The 18,332-nt window shown below is 28.1% G+C and overlaps 2 protein-coding genes across 9 annotated transcripts; one reads left to right on the forward strand and one right to left on the reverse strand.

Moving 5' to 3' along the window:
• The first annotated feature begins 295 nt into the window (after positions 1–295).
• Pvf1 (PDGF- and VEGF-related factor 1) lies at positions 296–10,323 on the forward strand. 5 transcript variants are annotated; one of them, XM_035886065.2, is made up of 7 exons: positions 296–386; positions 703–895; positions 6,128–6,227; positions 8,625–8,836; positions 8,935–9,045; positions 9,470–9,654; positions 10,164–10,323. In XM_035886065.2, exons 2-7 carry the CDS (start codon positions 710–712, stop codon positions 10,321–10,323), a joined length of 954 nt encoding a protein of 317 aa, XP_035741958.1. In that variant the 5' UTR covers positions 296–386; positions 703–709. The 5 variants fall into 5 exon arrangements, with proteins under 5 accessions (XP_035741958.1, XP_085518409.1, XP_085518410.1 ...); XM_085662283.1 differs by having other exon boundaries at positions 355–594; XM_085662284.1 differs by having other exon boundaries at positions 370–496.
• LOC118450356 (uncharacterized) lies at positions 9,733–17,658 on the reverse strand. Of its 4 annotated transcripts, none has more exons than XR_014983153.1 (3): positions 11,287–11,561; positions 10,743–10,994; positions 9,733–10,136 (listed from the first exon to the last, which is right to left on the reverse strand). XR_014983153.1 is itself a non-coding variant. In XM_085662287.1 (3 exons), the coding sequence occupies exons 2-3, from the start codon at positions 11,408–11,410 to the stop codon at positions 10,810–10,812; spliced, it is 309 nt and encodes a 102-aa protein (XP_085518413.1). In that variant the 5' UTR covers positions 11,411–11,438; positions 17,454–17,658; the 3' UTR covers positions 10,593–10,809. The 4 variants fall into 4 exon arrangements, 3 of the variants coding, with proteins under 3 accessions (XP_085518413.1, XP_035741960.1, XP_035741962.1); XM_085662287.1 differs by lacking the exon at positions 9,733–10,136 and adding an exon at positions 17,454–17,658 and having other exon boundaries at positions 10,593–10,994; positions 11,287–11,438; XM_035886067.2 differs by lacking the exon at positions 9,733–10,136 and adding an exon at positions 14,449–14,855 and having other exon boundaries at positions 10,593–10,994; positions 11,287–11,438.
• Positions 17,659–18,332: the final 674 nt, after the last annotated feature.

Here is an 18,332-nt window from a genome sequence, read left to right on the forward strand (position 1 = left end):
GATCGTAAAAATATACATTATCGTATTAAATAAATTTGAACATTAACTCGATTTGCTATTTGAAATGAAAATAATGACATATTATTTTAGATCACTATTGTATGCTAATCATATTAATAATATGAATTTTTATTCGTACGTAGCTTCCAATCGCAATTCGATTAAATATCGATTATCGTGTAATCTATGATTTCTCGATTATTAAAAGTAAACATTCGAGTTTTATTGGTATGAAAGATACATAAATATATATATATATATATACCGCAAGTTATTCGTCTAATCGCGCGATTCGTTCTAGCGCGCGCGCTACATTCGCGTCAAGAAAAAGACAGAAATACTAGCGTTGACTTATTCGATCAGGCAGTCGATCGCGGAACGCTCAGGTGTGCGTTTATCGCATAGCTAATATAAACGTTGATCGTGTGATATGTTAGTTATCGTTTGGTGACACACGTGGATCAAATAAAAAAAAAAAAAAAATAAATAAATAAATGTGCATATTAATATCGTGATTATAAGAACAAAGACAAATTAAAAAAAAAAGAAAAATAATAATAATAAAATCGTAGAGACGACGAATATAAAGAATTTGTATAATAAAATATTCTTTTTTCATTCTTTTTTCTTTTTTCTTTTTTTTTTTTTATATACCAATAATAGAATGCAAAAACATCAAAAATATGTATCCTCGTTTTCCAGAAGAAAGATGTCGTATTTCGGAACGAAACTTACACTTTTTATGATCGCGTGTGGCCTTGTTCTTGGTCAAAGTGATAATCAACAGGCCAATGATCCAGACAGGATCTTTTTTCCTGAATCAACCAGTCTAAATGCCGCAGATAATATAAAAAGATCTACAGCAAGGTCGAGACCGGATGACAACGTACTCTTGGTAAATTAATACATGCTTTTTGTTTTTCATTAAAGTAACATTAAATAAATACATATTGATAATAAATAATTAACAAGTTACCTAAGAAAAAAGACGTAAATCAATACTCATTGTTATATTTAATATCTTTTCGTTTCATTCTCCTTCAATATTATGAAGAAATTGTTTGTAAGGAAAAAAAAAAATACAGAAAAATGAAATAAATAAAAAATAGAGAAAAAAGGAAAAAGAGAGAGAGAGAGAGAGAGAGAGAGAGAGAGAGACGAGGAAAAAAAATGATAATTAAAGATGCTGTTGTCATTTCAATTAGAACTCTTTCCTCGTAATACTACTTACATGATATTTATGAATTACAAAGCTTTGCGTTCCTAACTCGCAGACTTGCGTAATCCTTCAGATCGCGAAAATTAGGTCCGCTTATGTTGGAATTTCATTGTTTTCATCATCGACACATTATTATTATCTTTTTTTTCGTTTTAACGTTATTGCAGATATCAATCCTCGTATCAATTCGATAACGTGCATATATGTGTGCGATATATATATATATATATATATATATATATATATATATATATGTACGTGGTATATAAACAGTGTACCTGCATACACACATAGATACACTTATTTGATTTAAAGGCCTGTTAAGAGGATGATATTGAACGTATGTATGAATGTATCTCGTTTCCTTCCAAGAGTTACATTCAATTTCTATTCAGGCCCGTCGGATGACGTCGAAGGCCGAATTATTACTAATGTCGAGGACGTTTGTACCTTCGATTACCTAGAATGCAAGTGTGTTCATATAGAAACATATGTATGTATGTATTCATTGTATGTACATAATTATAAATTCTTTGCACGGTGTTCACCATATATATAATATGTATGGTGTATATGTATATATATATATATACTTAATTATCCAATGATCCTTAGTATAACAATTGTGTAAATTCCACATTTGTCACCATGCATAGATATTTTAGTCACAAATAGAGAATCATTATCTCTTTACAATACATATTTCTCATTATTTTCTTGGAAAGTCTATCGGAATTATGTGTTGTTAAAAGTGAAAGTATGCATTCATTATTTTCTTGCTCGTTATATCATCGTAGTAACGATCAAAAAAATATCATACACGGAACAAGGATATTTTTCATGAGTAATTGGATCTATAAAAAAAATTTATAGTCTATAAATAAATATATATATATATATATATATATATTATTGTTTATAAATATAAAAAAATAACAAAGACAAATTTTAAATTAACAATAATATCTACCATATCTGTTATAAACAGATACATATGCAAGTATATAATTATACATTTTGTTTAATATATATATATATATATATATTTTTTTTATTTCTTCGTCGACAGAAAATAAAAGACAAATCGCGATCTTGAATCATAATCATCAGAAAGTTGATGATTAACTTTGATCTTATCTAATCAAATCGTTACTATAATCGTTCCAGCTTCCAACAACAAGGACGAAGGAAGTTCTGCATTCTAGTTAGTTTTGAATTAACCGGACGCATTAAATCCACGTATATACTGACCGACTTGTCAAGTTTATTTAACTAGGACGACATCTTTTAACACGTACCGTGTCAAGTCATTTTTGCCTGACTTGTCGTTCAGGCCATTTGATATTTTGACTAAAGAAAAAAATGACTGCGTGTACTACCGGTGGTACACGTGACCTGAAGATCAAGATTAACGTGTACCACCGGTGGTACACATGGCACGGAACGTGTCAATACTTGAATTCTGCGTTCTTACACTTCATCTCGTTTGTACATTAAGTAAGACGTATGATGTGACGTTGTATCGTTGTTACATTCTTGGAAGAACGTTAATAAATGAATGAATAATGTTTAATCAACTTGAGTCTTCATTGAACTCCGATACGTCATTTAAAATACGATAACAATTTCTAAGTTTAATATCGGAGCCTTTAGAAATTCTTGTTTTTTTCTTCTCGTTTCTTATTTTTTTTCTTCTTTTTTTTTTTTTTTTTTTTTTTTAATTTTCATATTTACACAATAAAATATCAAAAAGTATATAATTATAATAAATAATTCATCTACTGCTACTACTATTGTTTACTATTTTTAATTAATAAATTAAATTACCAAGAAGAGAAAAATTATTGCAGTATTATTTCTTAGACATTTATTAGGAAAGAACTCGTTCTCTTTGCACGGTAACTTATTTTACTTATTGGAATATACAAACGAGTTTAACAACAGGTTCTCTTCTCGACCACTGACCGGATTTTATAGTTTCAAGAGTTTTGCCTGTTAGAAAGTTATCCTTCCTATTTTTGCACAAACTATAATAAAAATTATCGTACTTAATATTTTATTAATAACATATGACACACTTTAATCGTTCTGCTCAATCATGATTTAAAATTTTAATTATTAGAAAGTACATACGTACGTATGTTGGCAAGTATTGAATTATTAAGCTAATAACACACAACTAATTTTAATCATATTGTTACTCTATCATTGTAATCATCATTGTAATCGTAGTCCTTTAAAAAATATAACATTTTGTTATATCGATTAATAAGTCGCATTGTTATCATCTCTATTCGATTGAAAATATAATTTAAAAAAAAAAATACATGTAAATGAAAGACGAAGATGCATTAAGACCGGTTATTTATTATATTTCAATGTCATCGTCACACGTAAGTCAACATCACAGATCATTGCGTTTATCGTACGTCCTTCGCTTAACACAAGACCTATTTTTATTATAACGCGTAATGATGTTATCAAGTAACGATTTAACATAATTCATTGTAATTATGCGGTTTTTTTCTCCATTTCTTTCTTTCTTTTTTTCTTTTTTCTTTTTTTTTTTTTGTTTGTTTATTCGTTCGTTTTTCTTTTTCCTTACTCAGAAACAAAATTTTATATTAACAAATTGTTCAATAAGAATCATCGAATAAGAATTATTATTACTTTTTGTATATAATATATAATAAAATATAAAAAAGAATTTTTTATATTTCGTTCGAGTAAAATAATCTTTGAGAATCTTTTGATTTGAGATGTAACTTGTTAACGAGCTATACTGTGCGTTCATTTCTTTTTTTTTTTTCTTTTTCTTTTTTACATTATTTACCTTCATCTTCCGCTTGAAAAATCTCTATTTGTATTTTATTATCGGTCTACAAAGAAATATGTAAAAATTATTATATCTGTATTATACAAAAATTGTTATTAAACATTAATAAATAATATATATATATATATATTTATATATATATTTACATACTTATATATATATATTTTTTTTTTAATAGAAAATATTCGTATACCTTGATAAATAATTTTAAGTTTATTTAACTTTATACGCATAATTGTTAATTGTCACCTTGTAAATTGATCCTTCTTGAAAAATGAAACGATTATAATAATTTTTGGATAACATCCTCACATTCTTTTTCTTTTTTTTACTTTACGGATTATTGACCTAAGGAGATCGATTTAAAAGATAATTATCACCTTAGTCACAACAGTATCCGCGATCGAGGATGATGATTCAGGAATTGATTAGTACTGGGAATACCCTGATCGATGGATCAGGTTTTTATTTTTACTCGTAATAGTATTTTTTTTTCTTTTCACATTTTTTCTTTTCCCTTTTTTTTTTTTTTGAAATACACTTTCCGCATGTCGTGCTATGGAATGAGAAAAAAATAATTATATATACGTGTGTTTGTGTGTATGTGTATATATATATATATATATATATATATATATATATATATATATATATAAGGAAAAAAGAAAATATTAGTCGATGAGATCAGTAAGATAAGATAATTCGTTCAATTTTCAAGAAATTCAAGGAATTTCAATTATTTCCAATTATTAATTATATTGGCATGATCAATAACAATTTTCAATGGTTTACATTGAAATAAATAATATTTTTAATAAATAACATTTATTAAAAATATTTCGTACCTCAAATCTAAATAAATAACAGCGTATAGTATATTTGTTTTTTTTTTTTTTCAATTTTTCATTGAAAACTTTAAATATTTTATATTTAAATAAACAACACTAATATTATTTATATTGAAAATTCATTGCTTATCGATCGATCCAATAAAATTATCTTGCGATATATCTAATCGATCTTGAGGATAAAAATTGAAAAGAAAAAAAAAAAAATATAGAAAAACAAGCTTTATTAATGATTAATAAAATAAATAGATAAATATTAGCCCGTTAAGAATATTTTTATGATCTTCTTCTATATATGCTATCTATAAATTATCAGCGCAAATGATTTTCTTACCACGTTACATTATTTTTTGTCGGCATGTTAAAAAATATAAAAGAGAGAGAGAAAGAGAGAGAGAGAAAGAGAGAGAGAGAGAGAAAGAAAAAAAGAGAGAGAGAATCTTGCGTGGGCTACACGGTAAAGTGCAATTTGTAAAGTAGACAATAAGATTATCGTTGGCGCTATAAGTGCGTCACTAAATATTGCCAAGCTTGCAAGAGTATGTCTTTTAAGTGCTACAATATAATAGTTATCTTCCTCACCCGCCTCACGTTTTTATTTATTTTTGTTTTGTTTTGCTTTGTTTTCTTTTCTTTTCTGTTTGTTTGTTTCTTTTTTTTTTTTCTTTATTAAAAATATGACTGGCTTTTCAAAAGGATTTGCATGTCGAGGACAGAACATTTATAACAGAGAGAGAGAGAGAGAGAGAGAGAGAGAGACTGTAAAAAAAATATTAACTTAGGATATCAAAAATAATTGAATAAATTTATATATGCGAAAAAAAAATATATATATATATATAATCCATCCAAGTAAAAATTAAAATTATGAAATTATAAATTGTGCATTATCTTGATGAAATATAAATTGTATATGACAATTAATATCATCGTTTGAATAATTAAATAAAGCTTGATTAATTTATCATATTATATTGTATAAATTAATAAATGACGTTTATTTTCTTCTTAGAATATTCATAAATTTAAATAATTTTATCCTTCCGAGTAATACGATTGAATTACAACGTTGTAATTGTTTTTTCCTTTTTTTTTTTTTTTTTTTTTTAACATTGTCTGCTATCAAACAAACAGGGAAGGTTATTCTTATTCTTCATTATCATCCACGTAAATCGGATTCTAATTTCTAATTCTATCTGACGTTTCTTTCCTTATCTTTTTTAGGCTTCATTAAAAATCGCTCAACGAATAAATTCGATCGAATCTTATGAAGAGTTCCTCGAGTTTGTCAATGTTCCAGAGGATAAAAAAATTCATATAGCTGGTAAGCATTAATACAATTAATTGATTAATTAATTAATAACAATTGTAATAAAAGATTATTTATATTTTTCTTGCGATATGAAAGAATAAAGAAAACAAAATTAAAAAATATACAAAAATCATTTCATGACATTTTACGTATCACGCGCACATAAACGCACTATATTAAAAAGTGACAATAAAAATAAAAATTAAAAAGAAAAAAAAATAAAAAAAAAAAAACGAAAAAATGTAGATTGCCTTTAAATTCGTATTCGCTACTGCAACCTGATCTTATCTTAAAGAAAAAAAAAAAAAAAAAAAAAAAAAGAAGGTAAATGTTTTCAATTACGAATAAAGTACACATGTATGTGTATGTGCGAAGAGAATCGCTTATCCAAACGTAAGTTGTTATCAGTAGAAATATGAGATCATCCTATAAATTATCATTATCCTCATATATTTAATCCCTTTTTATAACATTTCACTCGATATTTCAAAATTATTCGAAGAAAAGAGACAAAAAAGAATAATAATAAAAAAAAAAAAAAATAAAAAAAAAAATAAAAAAAAAAGAAAAACCTTACGCAATATGTTAGACTTAATTGTAAACATTAATTTATTTAATATAATTATTTCTTTAATAAGTGTATTTAATTTAATTAATTAAACCGGAAGGAGATTGTTTAATAAAAAGAATATCCAAACGTGAACTCTAATTCACGTGTATAATCAGTCTTTTAAATTGTAATAGTATAAATTTAATTGTTTTCAAAATAAAACATCCTTAATAAAATATCCCCCGTCACATTTTTTAATCTCTTCAAGTTAATCACATTGGACGGGCTTCTTGAACGTATGAAATTTTCATTGAAAATTGTTGATCGATGAGATACGTAAATCCATCTTGTTCTTTTGAAACGTAATATGCAATTTGTAGTTTGCAAGAACCCTAACGTCATATTAAATTCCTGACTAAAGTACCTTTTGTGTATGGCTCGTGTCGTATAAAATCTGTGATAGTATACAGAAATGTTCTTTTTTCTTTTTTTTTTTTTCTTTGTTTTTTTTTTCTTTTTTTTTTCCCCAGATAATTTGCAATTTTTATTTTCTCATAAATCTCATTCTTTTTTTATATATATACATATAACCATCATCATTCCTTCCAATATTCTCCTTCCAATTTGATATTTCCTATAGCAGCCTGAATATATAGGATGAGCCAAAACTGTATAAATGATTTTTAAAATCAATTTTAAACCCCTTTATCGAGACTCTTTTAATAAGGTTTGTAATTTTACAATCTCTGAAAGCGAAAAAAAGAAATAGTTGATTGAAAAAAAATGTAATTGATATTTAAAATTCACTTATAAAGAAACTTTTGATCCATCCTGTATTTTATCTTACTCCATTCGTTCGGTTAGTACCAAACGTATCTTCTTCTTCTTCTTCTTCTTTTTCTTCTTCTTCTTCTTGCTTGCTTGGTTGTACTCACTCTAATGGTCCTGATCTCATTGGTGCCATTTCCTCTTCCAATTTTACTCTATTGATGTTCTTCTCTCTCTCTCTCTTCGTCCATTCTCGTATCATATATATAAAGCTTGAAAAGATTGCATAAATCGGCTTCGTTTCATCGCACGTACACGATATCATCTTCTTGATACTTCAAAACTTCATTCGAATTTATAGCTCATGTTTTCACCCTTGAGATAAAAAAAAAAAAAAAGAAAAGAAAAGAAGAAAAAAAAAGAAAAAAAAACGGAAGATCCAAATCTCCAAGTATATTTTATTCAAGTGATTTCAATATCAACCTTCTTTATGTTTCTTCGATTTCGAAAGATCCTGTTTTCTAATTGAGTCATATGTATATATAATTGACATTGAAGATTCGACATTTAAAGTAGGTTTCTTCTTTTTTTTTTTTTTTTTTAAATATAACCAATTGATCCCCCTCCCCCTCCCCCTTATCCCTGTCCCTATCCCTGTCCCTTACTTCGAGAAAATAATATTAAAGATATAGGAAAGTAGTTTGTGAAATCATACGTGACATGTTTGAAGAAATGAATCATTAAAAAGATTTTTACCTGTTACCAACAGTTCTTTTCATAATAAATATCAACGATCGATATTAACGCTTTTAAATAGGAATTGATCAGGTTCTTTTATGCGATAAACTTTCGAATATTTCTCTGGCCTCGGGCAATTTTATCGGGCAAATCCGAGGATAATATTTTTGAATAAATGATTCTCCCTAAATGTGAAAAGCAAGATTATTTCGAGTAAAGGAATCATTTGGAAATGTCATTCCAAGAAAATATTTATTCATCAGGCATTAACAACTATCTGAAAAAAAAAAAATAATATATATATATATAAATTGTTAAATTTTTAATCAAAGATAAATATTCATTTTGATTAGGTAGAATAGGAAATAGCGAAGAAAGATCGAATGCAGAACGACCGAAGCCGGCTAATTGTATGCCAGAATTACAAGCAGTATCCTTGAGACAAGAAAATAGACCTTCTACATTTTATTATCCATCTTGTACGAGAATCAAAAGATGCGGTGGATGTTGTGGGCATTATCTACTAACGTGTCAACCTGTTGCATCAGAAATTCGAAATTTCGAGGTGAGTTATTTAATCAATCGAGTGATCTTCCATTATTGATAATGGAATAACAATTTATATTCTCTTTTTTCTTTTTTTTTTTTTTTTTAATATCAAAGGTAATAGTCTCAGAAATCGGTGAAGATTTACAAGTAACATATAAAGGTAAAGAAATTGTGGCATTGGAGGAACACACGAAATGCAAATGTGATTGCAAAGTTAAGCCAGAGGTAATTAAATCAAGTAAATTGTTAATAGATAATCGAATAGCATTTCTTAAACTTGTCTACTTCTATCTTATTTCACATATAAATCCTTTTTAATCCATCCAATTTTGATACCAATATAGATTAAATTTTTTTCTTCCCTAATTTAAAAATAACTACATTACTTTCGTCGAATTAACAAACGTGTCCTATTTTGAAAAAATTCTTCCATTATTATATCCATCCTAATTTCTCAGCATCGAACGTTAAAGTACACGTTTGAAAGTATTTATCTTTAAATTATCATATACGCTTTGATTAAATCAAATTACGCGTTCTATGATAAGATAAAAAAATGTCTTTTTAAAATGTTCGATATGCAATAAATAATAATTATATATTTCTTATTATTTAAATAAAAAAGAGAACATATAATTTAAAATCTTAGCACTGCAATGAAAAGCAAGTCTACGAAAGGGACGAATGTAAATGCGCTTGTATAAATACTGACGAAGAAGAAAAATGCAAGGCAAATAACAACATTAAACTTTGGGATAGTGAAGTCTGTACTTGTGCCTGTAGGGAGATCGAAGAGTGTTCAACTGGGTCCTATTTCGACCACAATACGTGCAGGTGTGAGAAGAAACAATAAGGGGAAACTGCTAAAAGGATTACTTCTGCACTTCTTACCGTATTCTACTCACTATCATTATCTTGTAAGCTGTGAAGCACGAAGCGTTCCTATTTCACACAAATTTTATTCATTTCTTTTTTTTGTTTTTTTTTTCTTTTTTTTTTTTTTTCTTTTCTCTTTTCCTTTCTTTTTTATATTCTTTTATGTCTCATCGCTTGATGTCAATTGTTTTCTTCACAGCTTTTTTTTTGCTTTCTTCTCTGCATTCATCTTATTTTTCTAAAAAAAAAAAATTATGCACCAAAGAACCATATATACTCTAATCTTGTTGCTAGTCTTGATACTTATATAATCCAGTTTGCTCTCATGCTATTTATATTATTTTTTGCACATACATTTTTTTATTTTTTATTCTTTTTTCTTCTTACTATTACATATGATTGACAAAAATTTATTAATATCTCTTATCAATTGGACAATTCTGTAACACAAATAATATTTATTCAAGGTGTCAAAGAGTTCCAATATTCTCACAGTTTGGAGATTTATCTAAAAAGATGGGATACAGATTTGGGCAAACTCAAAGACCTGAAAGCGTACCACCTGTGATAGTGACTTTAGATGCCTCAGATCCAAGGCGGAAACAGAAAGATGATCCTGAATATTAATGAAAATGAAATTAATTGAACTATACGATATGACCAATGATAGATAACTTTTTACATGGCCACGCTTATATTTATGAGACTCTCATACTCATATCATTTTGTTAAGCTATAAGATATACGTTTAGTATATATTTATATTTTAAGTATTATCTATTTATCCATTGTTATGCAGATTAATAGACTGCATTTTCACATATCATAGAACATTGTGATATGAATATAAATATAAATATAAATAATTGTATAAAGCTTATTTGTATTATTCTTTCCTTATTGATTATATATGGTATGTATTAATATTACATTTACAAATATAAATTCATATTTTAATTATGTATACAAAAATATATCTTTTTTAAAATGATCAAATTAAAAATATCCCTAACTTTAAAAATAAAACAATAAAACTATCTACGTACTAGATGAATCCATTTTATCACAGAACGTACATATACGAGTATGCATATACGAATAGTAAATAATTTTTTAAATGCTTCCTTCTGACGGAGTATTTTCTAATCGCTCTTTAACAGACATTGATTCTATTTCTTTAAAATTTTTTTCCTTCTGTTTTTTTTCTATCTTTAATAAAAATAACGTCAATGCTTTATTAACTTCCAAGAATACAGAATGATTTTCATTGATGGACTGCATTGACTCAGCTATGGATTCTGTAAGAATAGATAAGATTAAAAGCAAATAAATCATTTATAATAAATAAAATACACGTCTAAAAGCAATAAACAATGATTTCATTAGTAAATTTCTTTTTAAAGCTCATCATTAAGTTGTTACAATCATTCATAACCTATCATTTGGACCAATAAAATATTCATTCCAAATAATTGCTTGCATAATCTTTCTATTGAAGATTATATATTAATTATGATTAAGTTATTGAAAGTAATATATACCAATATTTTAGTATTAATATTTATATTGAATGTATATCCTAATACATACCAATAGAAGATGCTATATCATCTAATATTCCTTGTTGCGAATATTTAAAACGTTTGTTTATCTGTGCCATTACGTCATCCTTTTCATAATCTATATTTGTATACCTTTTTATGTCTCGATTCATACTGAAAGCTCAAATACTCCGAAGGATACTAAGAGAACAGAAGAAACAAGTAAAATAATTACGATCTTTGGCGGGAAATGCGTATTAATTTCCCGCATATTTCATTGACTAAACTAGTCAAATATATGATTGTAGATATCCACCATGATAATAGTTCAATTGTTCGTAACATCAAAATCACAATAATTATATAATAATATAATCTATATGTAATAATCTATGAATAATCTATTCTATTAAATAATGAAAAAATAAGATAACAATGTAAATTAATTTTAAATAATAATTACATATATAATACGAAAAGAATAAATATTAAGATGCTCTTTTGAATTTTGTTGGCATTTGTTATAGCGCGAATATAAAAAGAATTATTTTTATTTAAAAATTAATGACATTATTATTGATAAAATATATACTTCAATTAATTATCGACTTATTATATATACGTAGACGTTAATAATATTGTTTTCTAATATAATTATTGATTGAGTGTTAAGAAAAAAAGTATTCATTTATAACAAAATTCTAACATAATTAAAAATCAATATTAAAATGAAATTATTATAATAACGTTTAAATCTAAATATTCAAATGGTATTCTATAAAAATTATTTAATTTAATTAAGAAATCCTTTAAAAAAAAGAAAAAACATCGTCGTTCTGCCATCTGACGAAAGAAAAAATAAACTTTCTTTCTCTAATTCTTCTCGTCGTATCACTGGTAGATGGCGAAACGTGATCTTTTTTTCATGAATTTGAAAAAAATTTTTAACCTAACAATCTCTACGATCCAACGTTAACGAAAAATAAAAAAATTTTCTATCTTAAATAATACAAATTTCATCAAATATATGACATTAACAAAACATGTTATTTAATATATACACGTATTAATCAATGTACTCGTTGATCTAATGAATATAATGTAAATTTAATCAATATAACACTCGTACGTATCGATTCGTTCTGTTGCTAAGCTGAATTAGAAATATTTCGAAGACATGTAATTGACTCACGTTCGAGATTCGAGAACGATAAGAGCGCAAAAATCGAGAATATATCGAAACATTCGTTACATCGTTACGTATCGTTTAGCATTACGCACACATGCACACACACACGTATATATATGTACATATGTACAAGATGTATGCCTTCGATAATCCAAAAGAGTTAGCATACGATAAATGATAACGCGATGATGAACAAACTTCAAAAAGGGTGTAATTATCATCAGAATTCAAGGAAAGAAGTTAACCCCGTTTTATTTGAGACAAGGATCAAGATATATGCGTGTATATAAATAAATATAAATATATATATATATATATTTCTCGTTCATGAAGATTCCTTCATTATCGACATCGCGTACACTCAAATACATGATCTAGATAACGCGTGTGTGATTTATTTAAATTTTTACGATGTTCGTTTTTCAATCATTCTGAGAAGGTCATTATTTACAAAGTTATTGATACAGATGGTTAATCTTCTTGAAAGGTAACAATCAGTAACTCGAACGTTTTATTATCTTTCTTATATACTTTCTATCGTCGATAATAAAACGAATCTAATGATTATTGATTAGATCTATTTCTATTATTGAAGTTTTTTTTCCTTTTTCCCTTTTAAGTTAAGAATTTTTTTTTTTTACGAAAGCATTACACGGCCTCGTAAATTTTTAGAGGTTAGATTAAAAAAGAAAAAAAACGTAAATATAAATATATATACATATAAATATATACATATATATATATCGAGGAACAAAAGAGATATCGAATGATCGATCTTGTGAATTCAGGAGATGCGTACGTGCCTTAAAGGTGACTTGGTGATGTAAAGAGTAAGAAAAAAGAATGGAGGAAAAGAGTGAGTGAGTGAGTGAGTGAGTGAGTGAGTGAGTGAGAGAGAGAGAGAGAGAGAGAGAGAGAGAGAGAGAGAGAGAGAGAGGCAAACAGTAGCTGCTGGTCGAGAGGCCGATTCACGGCGCCATTTTTTTGCGCCACCCGTTATAATTGCCGGGGCCTTGTCACTTTTGCCTTAGCTCGGGCCGCATGGCCCCTACTACATGCAGTAATGTATCTTACTTCTAGGTCGCCCTGTGACTTGTGCCGGCTACCTCAAAGAGGTTTAATTGTGAAAGAAAAAGATGCCAACAGAATGAGAGAGAGAGAAAGAAAGAAATAAAAATGGCTGACACGCATCAACGTTCGTTCTCCCTCTTCGTGACATATCGAATCAAATCACGGACTCTTTTTTTCTTTTTTTTTTTTCTTTTTCTCTTTTTTTTTGTTTTCTTAACAAAAATATATGATAAATAATAAAAATAATAAATAAATTTGCATGACATCGAAAGTATTCGTTTTTATTATAATATCTATAAATCGATCATAAGTATTTACGTACATATGTATATAAGTAGATATATAAATCGTTTGGTAAAGGGGGATTTCATTCGATAACGATATACATCGAGAACGTTCGATAAATAATGCCCTATGTATTTACGCTGAGTTTATTCGCCCTACTAACCTAATTTCCTTATCGATTCTTCGTACTTAGCAACACCGAGCGCAAGGATTCCTCGAGAACGTTGACGTATATATGTATGCACGTATATATATATATATATATATATATATATATATATATATATATATATGTACGTATGTATGTTACACGTAAGTATGTATTCAATAATCGTGAAGGCGATTGAAAAAAAAAAAAAAAAAAGAAAGGAGGTAAAAAAATGAAGAAAAAAAACAAGGATAGAAAAAAGAAAGGAAAAAAGAAAAAAAAGGCAAGAAAAGCAAGCAGTCACAGCGTTGAAAGTAATGCGAACGCGGAAAGAGTACGTATGTTCCGAGTGCTCCTCCAAAGGAGTAAAGGCGGGAAATTTAAAATTCAAAGAAGGTTGAAGGAAAAAAAAAGCATACCTCGCCTACGTACTTTTACGCCACTTTCTTAAGTGTACACACATGCGTCTTTCTCTCTCGTTCTCACTCTTTATCTCTTTCTCTCTTTCTTTTATATACCTCAAGGTCTTCATGAGATGGTCCATGCAACAGCACAACAGCAGCAGGAGTAAGCTGCTTGTACGAGTTCGGACTGCTCGTAACACGGTAGCCAACACCGGTGGTGGGTTTAAATCATATTAAAGCACGTCCAGGACGCGCTAACCGTAAGCCTGGATTACGGCTACAGGCGGTTTCAACGTACCAACATCGGAGCCACCATCACAATATGTATAACGCCGTAATTCGATCGTCTTATAGACGAAAGCAAGAAAGAAGAAGAAGAAAAATAGACACGGTAGAAGAGACGGTATATTGGGATCTCGGAAGCTACCCGTGTATCGGAGATTTATCGGGAATTTAATATTTTCTTTCCCCGAAAGTTTAGATCGATATCGTGGTACCCTTCTACCTTGGTTAGATCTTTCCTTAAAAAAAAAAAAAAACAACTCACCGTGTCTTTTAATTAATTATTAATTATTATTATTATTATTATTATTATTATTATTATTATTATTATTATTATTATTATTATTGTTTTATTTTTAATCTAAACAACTTAAAATTAGAGGTTAGTATCTCTGATTAAATTAATGCAATTAAATTTTAACACGTAACCAACGCCATCTTGGAGTTAACCATCGATATCTCGATGATTAATCGACCATGTCGATAATTATCAAATATTTCGAAAAATGTAATGCTACAATTGGTAATATTCGTTAGATCTTTTCTTTGAACGTACATATGTACACATACATTTTAATTATCAATAATTATTATTTTGCTTTCTTTGATAACTATATTAGGGGTTAGTAACATAGGTTAATTAATGTCATTAATTTTAATACGGAAGTAATATCATACTTGTTAGTTAACGATATGATTAATCGACCATGTTGGTAATTATCGAATGTCTCGAAAAATGAAAAGCAACTAAATCGTACATCATACATACATACACATACATAATCCGTATGTATATATATACATATATTTATATACACATTATATATATATATATATATATATATCTGTATATACCGAACACACACAGGAGATAAAGTGATCTCGTGGAAAGTTACGAAGCGACGTGGGCAGTACGACGGTAGAAAATGGCGTGGGTCGTGACGGGTCCAGGTGGAACGTGTTTATACAAGATAGGACTCGATAAAGCATCGTCGATGCTAGCAGGAAGAATACCGAAAGAACGAAAGCGAAAAGATTTCTTTCTCTTTCTCTCACACACACATACTCTCTCTCTCTCTCTCTCTCTCTCTCTCTCTCTCTCTCTCTCTCTCTCTCTCTCTCTTTCTCTCTCTCTCTCTCAGTTTCGTAAAGATAAATATAAATCTCATATTTTCGCGCTCGGCTCATTGTAAATTCAATATGGTGTCTCTCGAGGAATAAAAAAAAAAAAATTTAAATTGACCATTGCGAATCATTTTTAAAATGTTTCGAAGAGAGAAAAGAATCGATGTATAGAGCCTGCGTTAGAGTCATTGAGCACGATTTTATTCCACCTACACGAACTAGGGAGCCCCATTCACATGAGAAAGATAGAGAATAAGAGAGAGGGGCGAGAGGGGAAGTGGAGGGAGAGAGAGAGAGCGAGAGTGAAAGAGCTAGATTATTCGTCGACGTCGACACGCGTGTCGCATTAAACGCTATCGTTATAATCCTCCCTATGATGTGCCCGGTCTTCTGTTAAGCTATGCCACGAATATGCTCTTGCATTTCGTATTTGGATATAGTTTGAAAATCCTACATACAAATGGGATTAAACAACCTAATTGATGTACATAGTTTTACAAAGTTTATTCTCTGTATATGCTATGTATATATATATATATATATATATATATATATATATATATATCTTTCTTTCTTCTCTTTATATGCTTTTCTTATTTGAATATTATTTTTATGAATACATAAATATATCTACAAAAATATAATGGAATGTTAATAACAATTATTCTATTTCTCTTTTTCTATGCATTTCTCATTCGAATATCATTATTATATTAGAAATGTATTAAAAAGATTTACTAAAGTATAAAGAAACTTTATTAAAAGTTATTCTCCTTCATATTTTTCTATGGAATATTTTAGAATATCTTTATGTGAATCCACGATAAACTTAAGAAGAATAAAAATGTAAATGTTCCTATTATATTCTCTTTCTATGAATTATTTCATTTAAAACATTTGCTTTCTGAATAAATAAGTGAAAAGAAAAATTGTAAAGAAATAGAAGACGTTATAAAAGATTATTATCATTCTCTACCTCTTCCTATATGCATATCATATTTCAATATAATTTAATGAATGACACGTAAAATAAATTAAATTGCAAGAACATAAAATGTTTAATTTTAAAGAATGATATTATCTCTCTCTCTCTCTCTCTCTCTCTCTCTCATTCTCATTCCCTTGTTTTTTTTTATAATAGCAACATATTGTTTTGTAATTGCAGAAAAAAAGAGAATTAGAAAAAAGTAAAAGGTGTTAAGAAAAAATGATACCCCTCTTCCCTCCCCTCCCCACCTCACCCACTTACCACACCCCCAACCTTTTTCTTTCTTATATAGCTCTAACAAGATGAGCTGTGTGATAATAACATTCGTAACGCCACGATGCATGTCCGCGAGTTTTTACATGAGGCTTCGTCGCGTCGATACGCTTAATAATACCGAGTTAAATTACGATAATTGCGGCTTGCACGAAAGACAAATAAGAAAGAAATAATATAAAAAGTCCAAAGGATAATAAGAAAGTTCAAAGAAAGAATGAATGAAAGTAAGAAAGAAAGAAAGAGAATTTTATGCTTTACCATTATTTTATTATTTCTATCATCTTTTTATACTGCTCTATTTATCCTTCTTTCCTTTCGTTTCTCCTTTTTTTTTGTATTTCTTCTTCTCTCTCTCTCTCTCTCTTTCTTTCTTTCTCTTCTATCCGTCATGCAGCGTGTTATGATCATTAGTTGCAAGGAGTCAAAGAAATGCAAGAGAACAACGTACGGTTTCTCTAATACGTTGAGTGGACGACGAAGAGAGGATCACCTGTAATGACCACAAATGTGAACATAAAGCTACGTAGTTAAGTTTTTCCTCTCTCTTTCTCTCTCTCTCTTTCTCTCTTTCTCTCACTCTTTCTTTCTTTCTATCTCTTTTTCATTTATTTTATTTCACTTGTGATTCCTTCTACGTATCTTGTTATAATTTACCGTAAGAAAAACTTTTTATAGGTTAGGATCATGTCTTGACTCTATAACTGGAAACAATTTTCATATTATATATTATATATATATATATATATATATATATATATATATATATATATATATCCACGTAAAAAGAGATATAAAAAATGGATAAAAAAAATAAATATATATATATATATATATGAGTGATACTTGTATTTATATGGTACATTACGTAGTATTCACAGAAAGAAATAGAAAAAGAGAAAATGTATTTAGAAAAAAAAAGAAAGAAAAAAAAAAGAAAAGAAATGAAGACGAAAGTAATACGACGTGACTAGAAATGATTTAACATAAAAGAAAGAAAGAAAGAAAAAAAAAACTTTTTATAGGTTAGATCGTTAAGTTGTCTCAATTCTTTGAGAAACTGAAAACAATTTTCCTATATATTATATTTTCATATTTTATAACTCATGCATATGTTATTTATATTCATAAGTATACACACGCGAGCGTACACACAGCACACACACACACATACATTTATAATTAAGGATTTGCATTTGTACATAGAGAAGGAGAACGATAGAGATAGATGGAAATATATTAAAAAGAAAACAAAACAAAAGTTTAATACTCGCGTGAGAGAAAAAGTATTATATGAAATGTAAGTATTGTATGAAATGTATGAATTAAA

The sequence above is a fragment of the Vespa mandarinia genome, chromosome 17, assembly GCF_050613455.1.
Source record: "Vespa mandarinia isolate Hongniang chromosome 17, ASM5061345v1, whole genome shotgun sequence".
NCBI classification, from domain to species: domain Eukaryota; kingdom Metazoa; phylum Arthropoda; class Insecta; order Hymenoptera; family Vespidae; genus Vespa; species Vespa mandarinia.

Bases quoted from the DNA above. Each gene is read 5' to 3' on its own strand.
- Pvf1 (XM_085662282.1), top strand. From the start codon at position 665: ATGCAAAAACATCAAAAATATGTATCCTCGTTTTCCAGAAGAAAGATG. The intron at 896-6,127 runs GTAAATTAATAC...TATCTTTTTTAG, and splicing joins CGGATGACAACGTACTCTTG to GCTTCATTAAAAATCGCTCA. The intron at 8,837-8,934 runs GTGAGTTATTTA...TTAATATCAAAG, and splicing joins CAGAAATTCGAAATTTCGAG to GTAATAGTCTCAGAAATCGG.
- LOC118450356 (XM_085662287.1), bottom strand. From the start codon at position 11,410: ATGAATCGAGACATAAAAAGGTATACAAATATAGATTATGAAAAGGAT. The intron at 10,995-11,286 runs GTATGTATTAGG...CTATTCTTACAG, and splicing joins TGATATAGCATCTTCTATTG to AATCCATAGCTGAGTCAATG.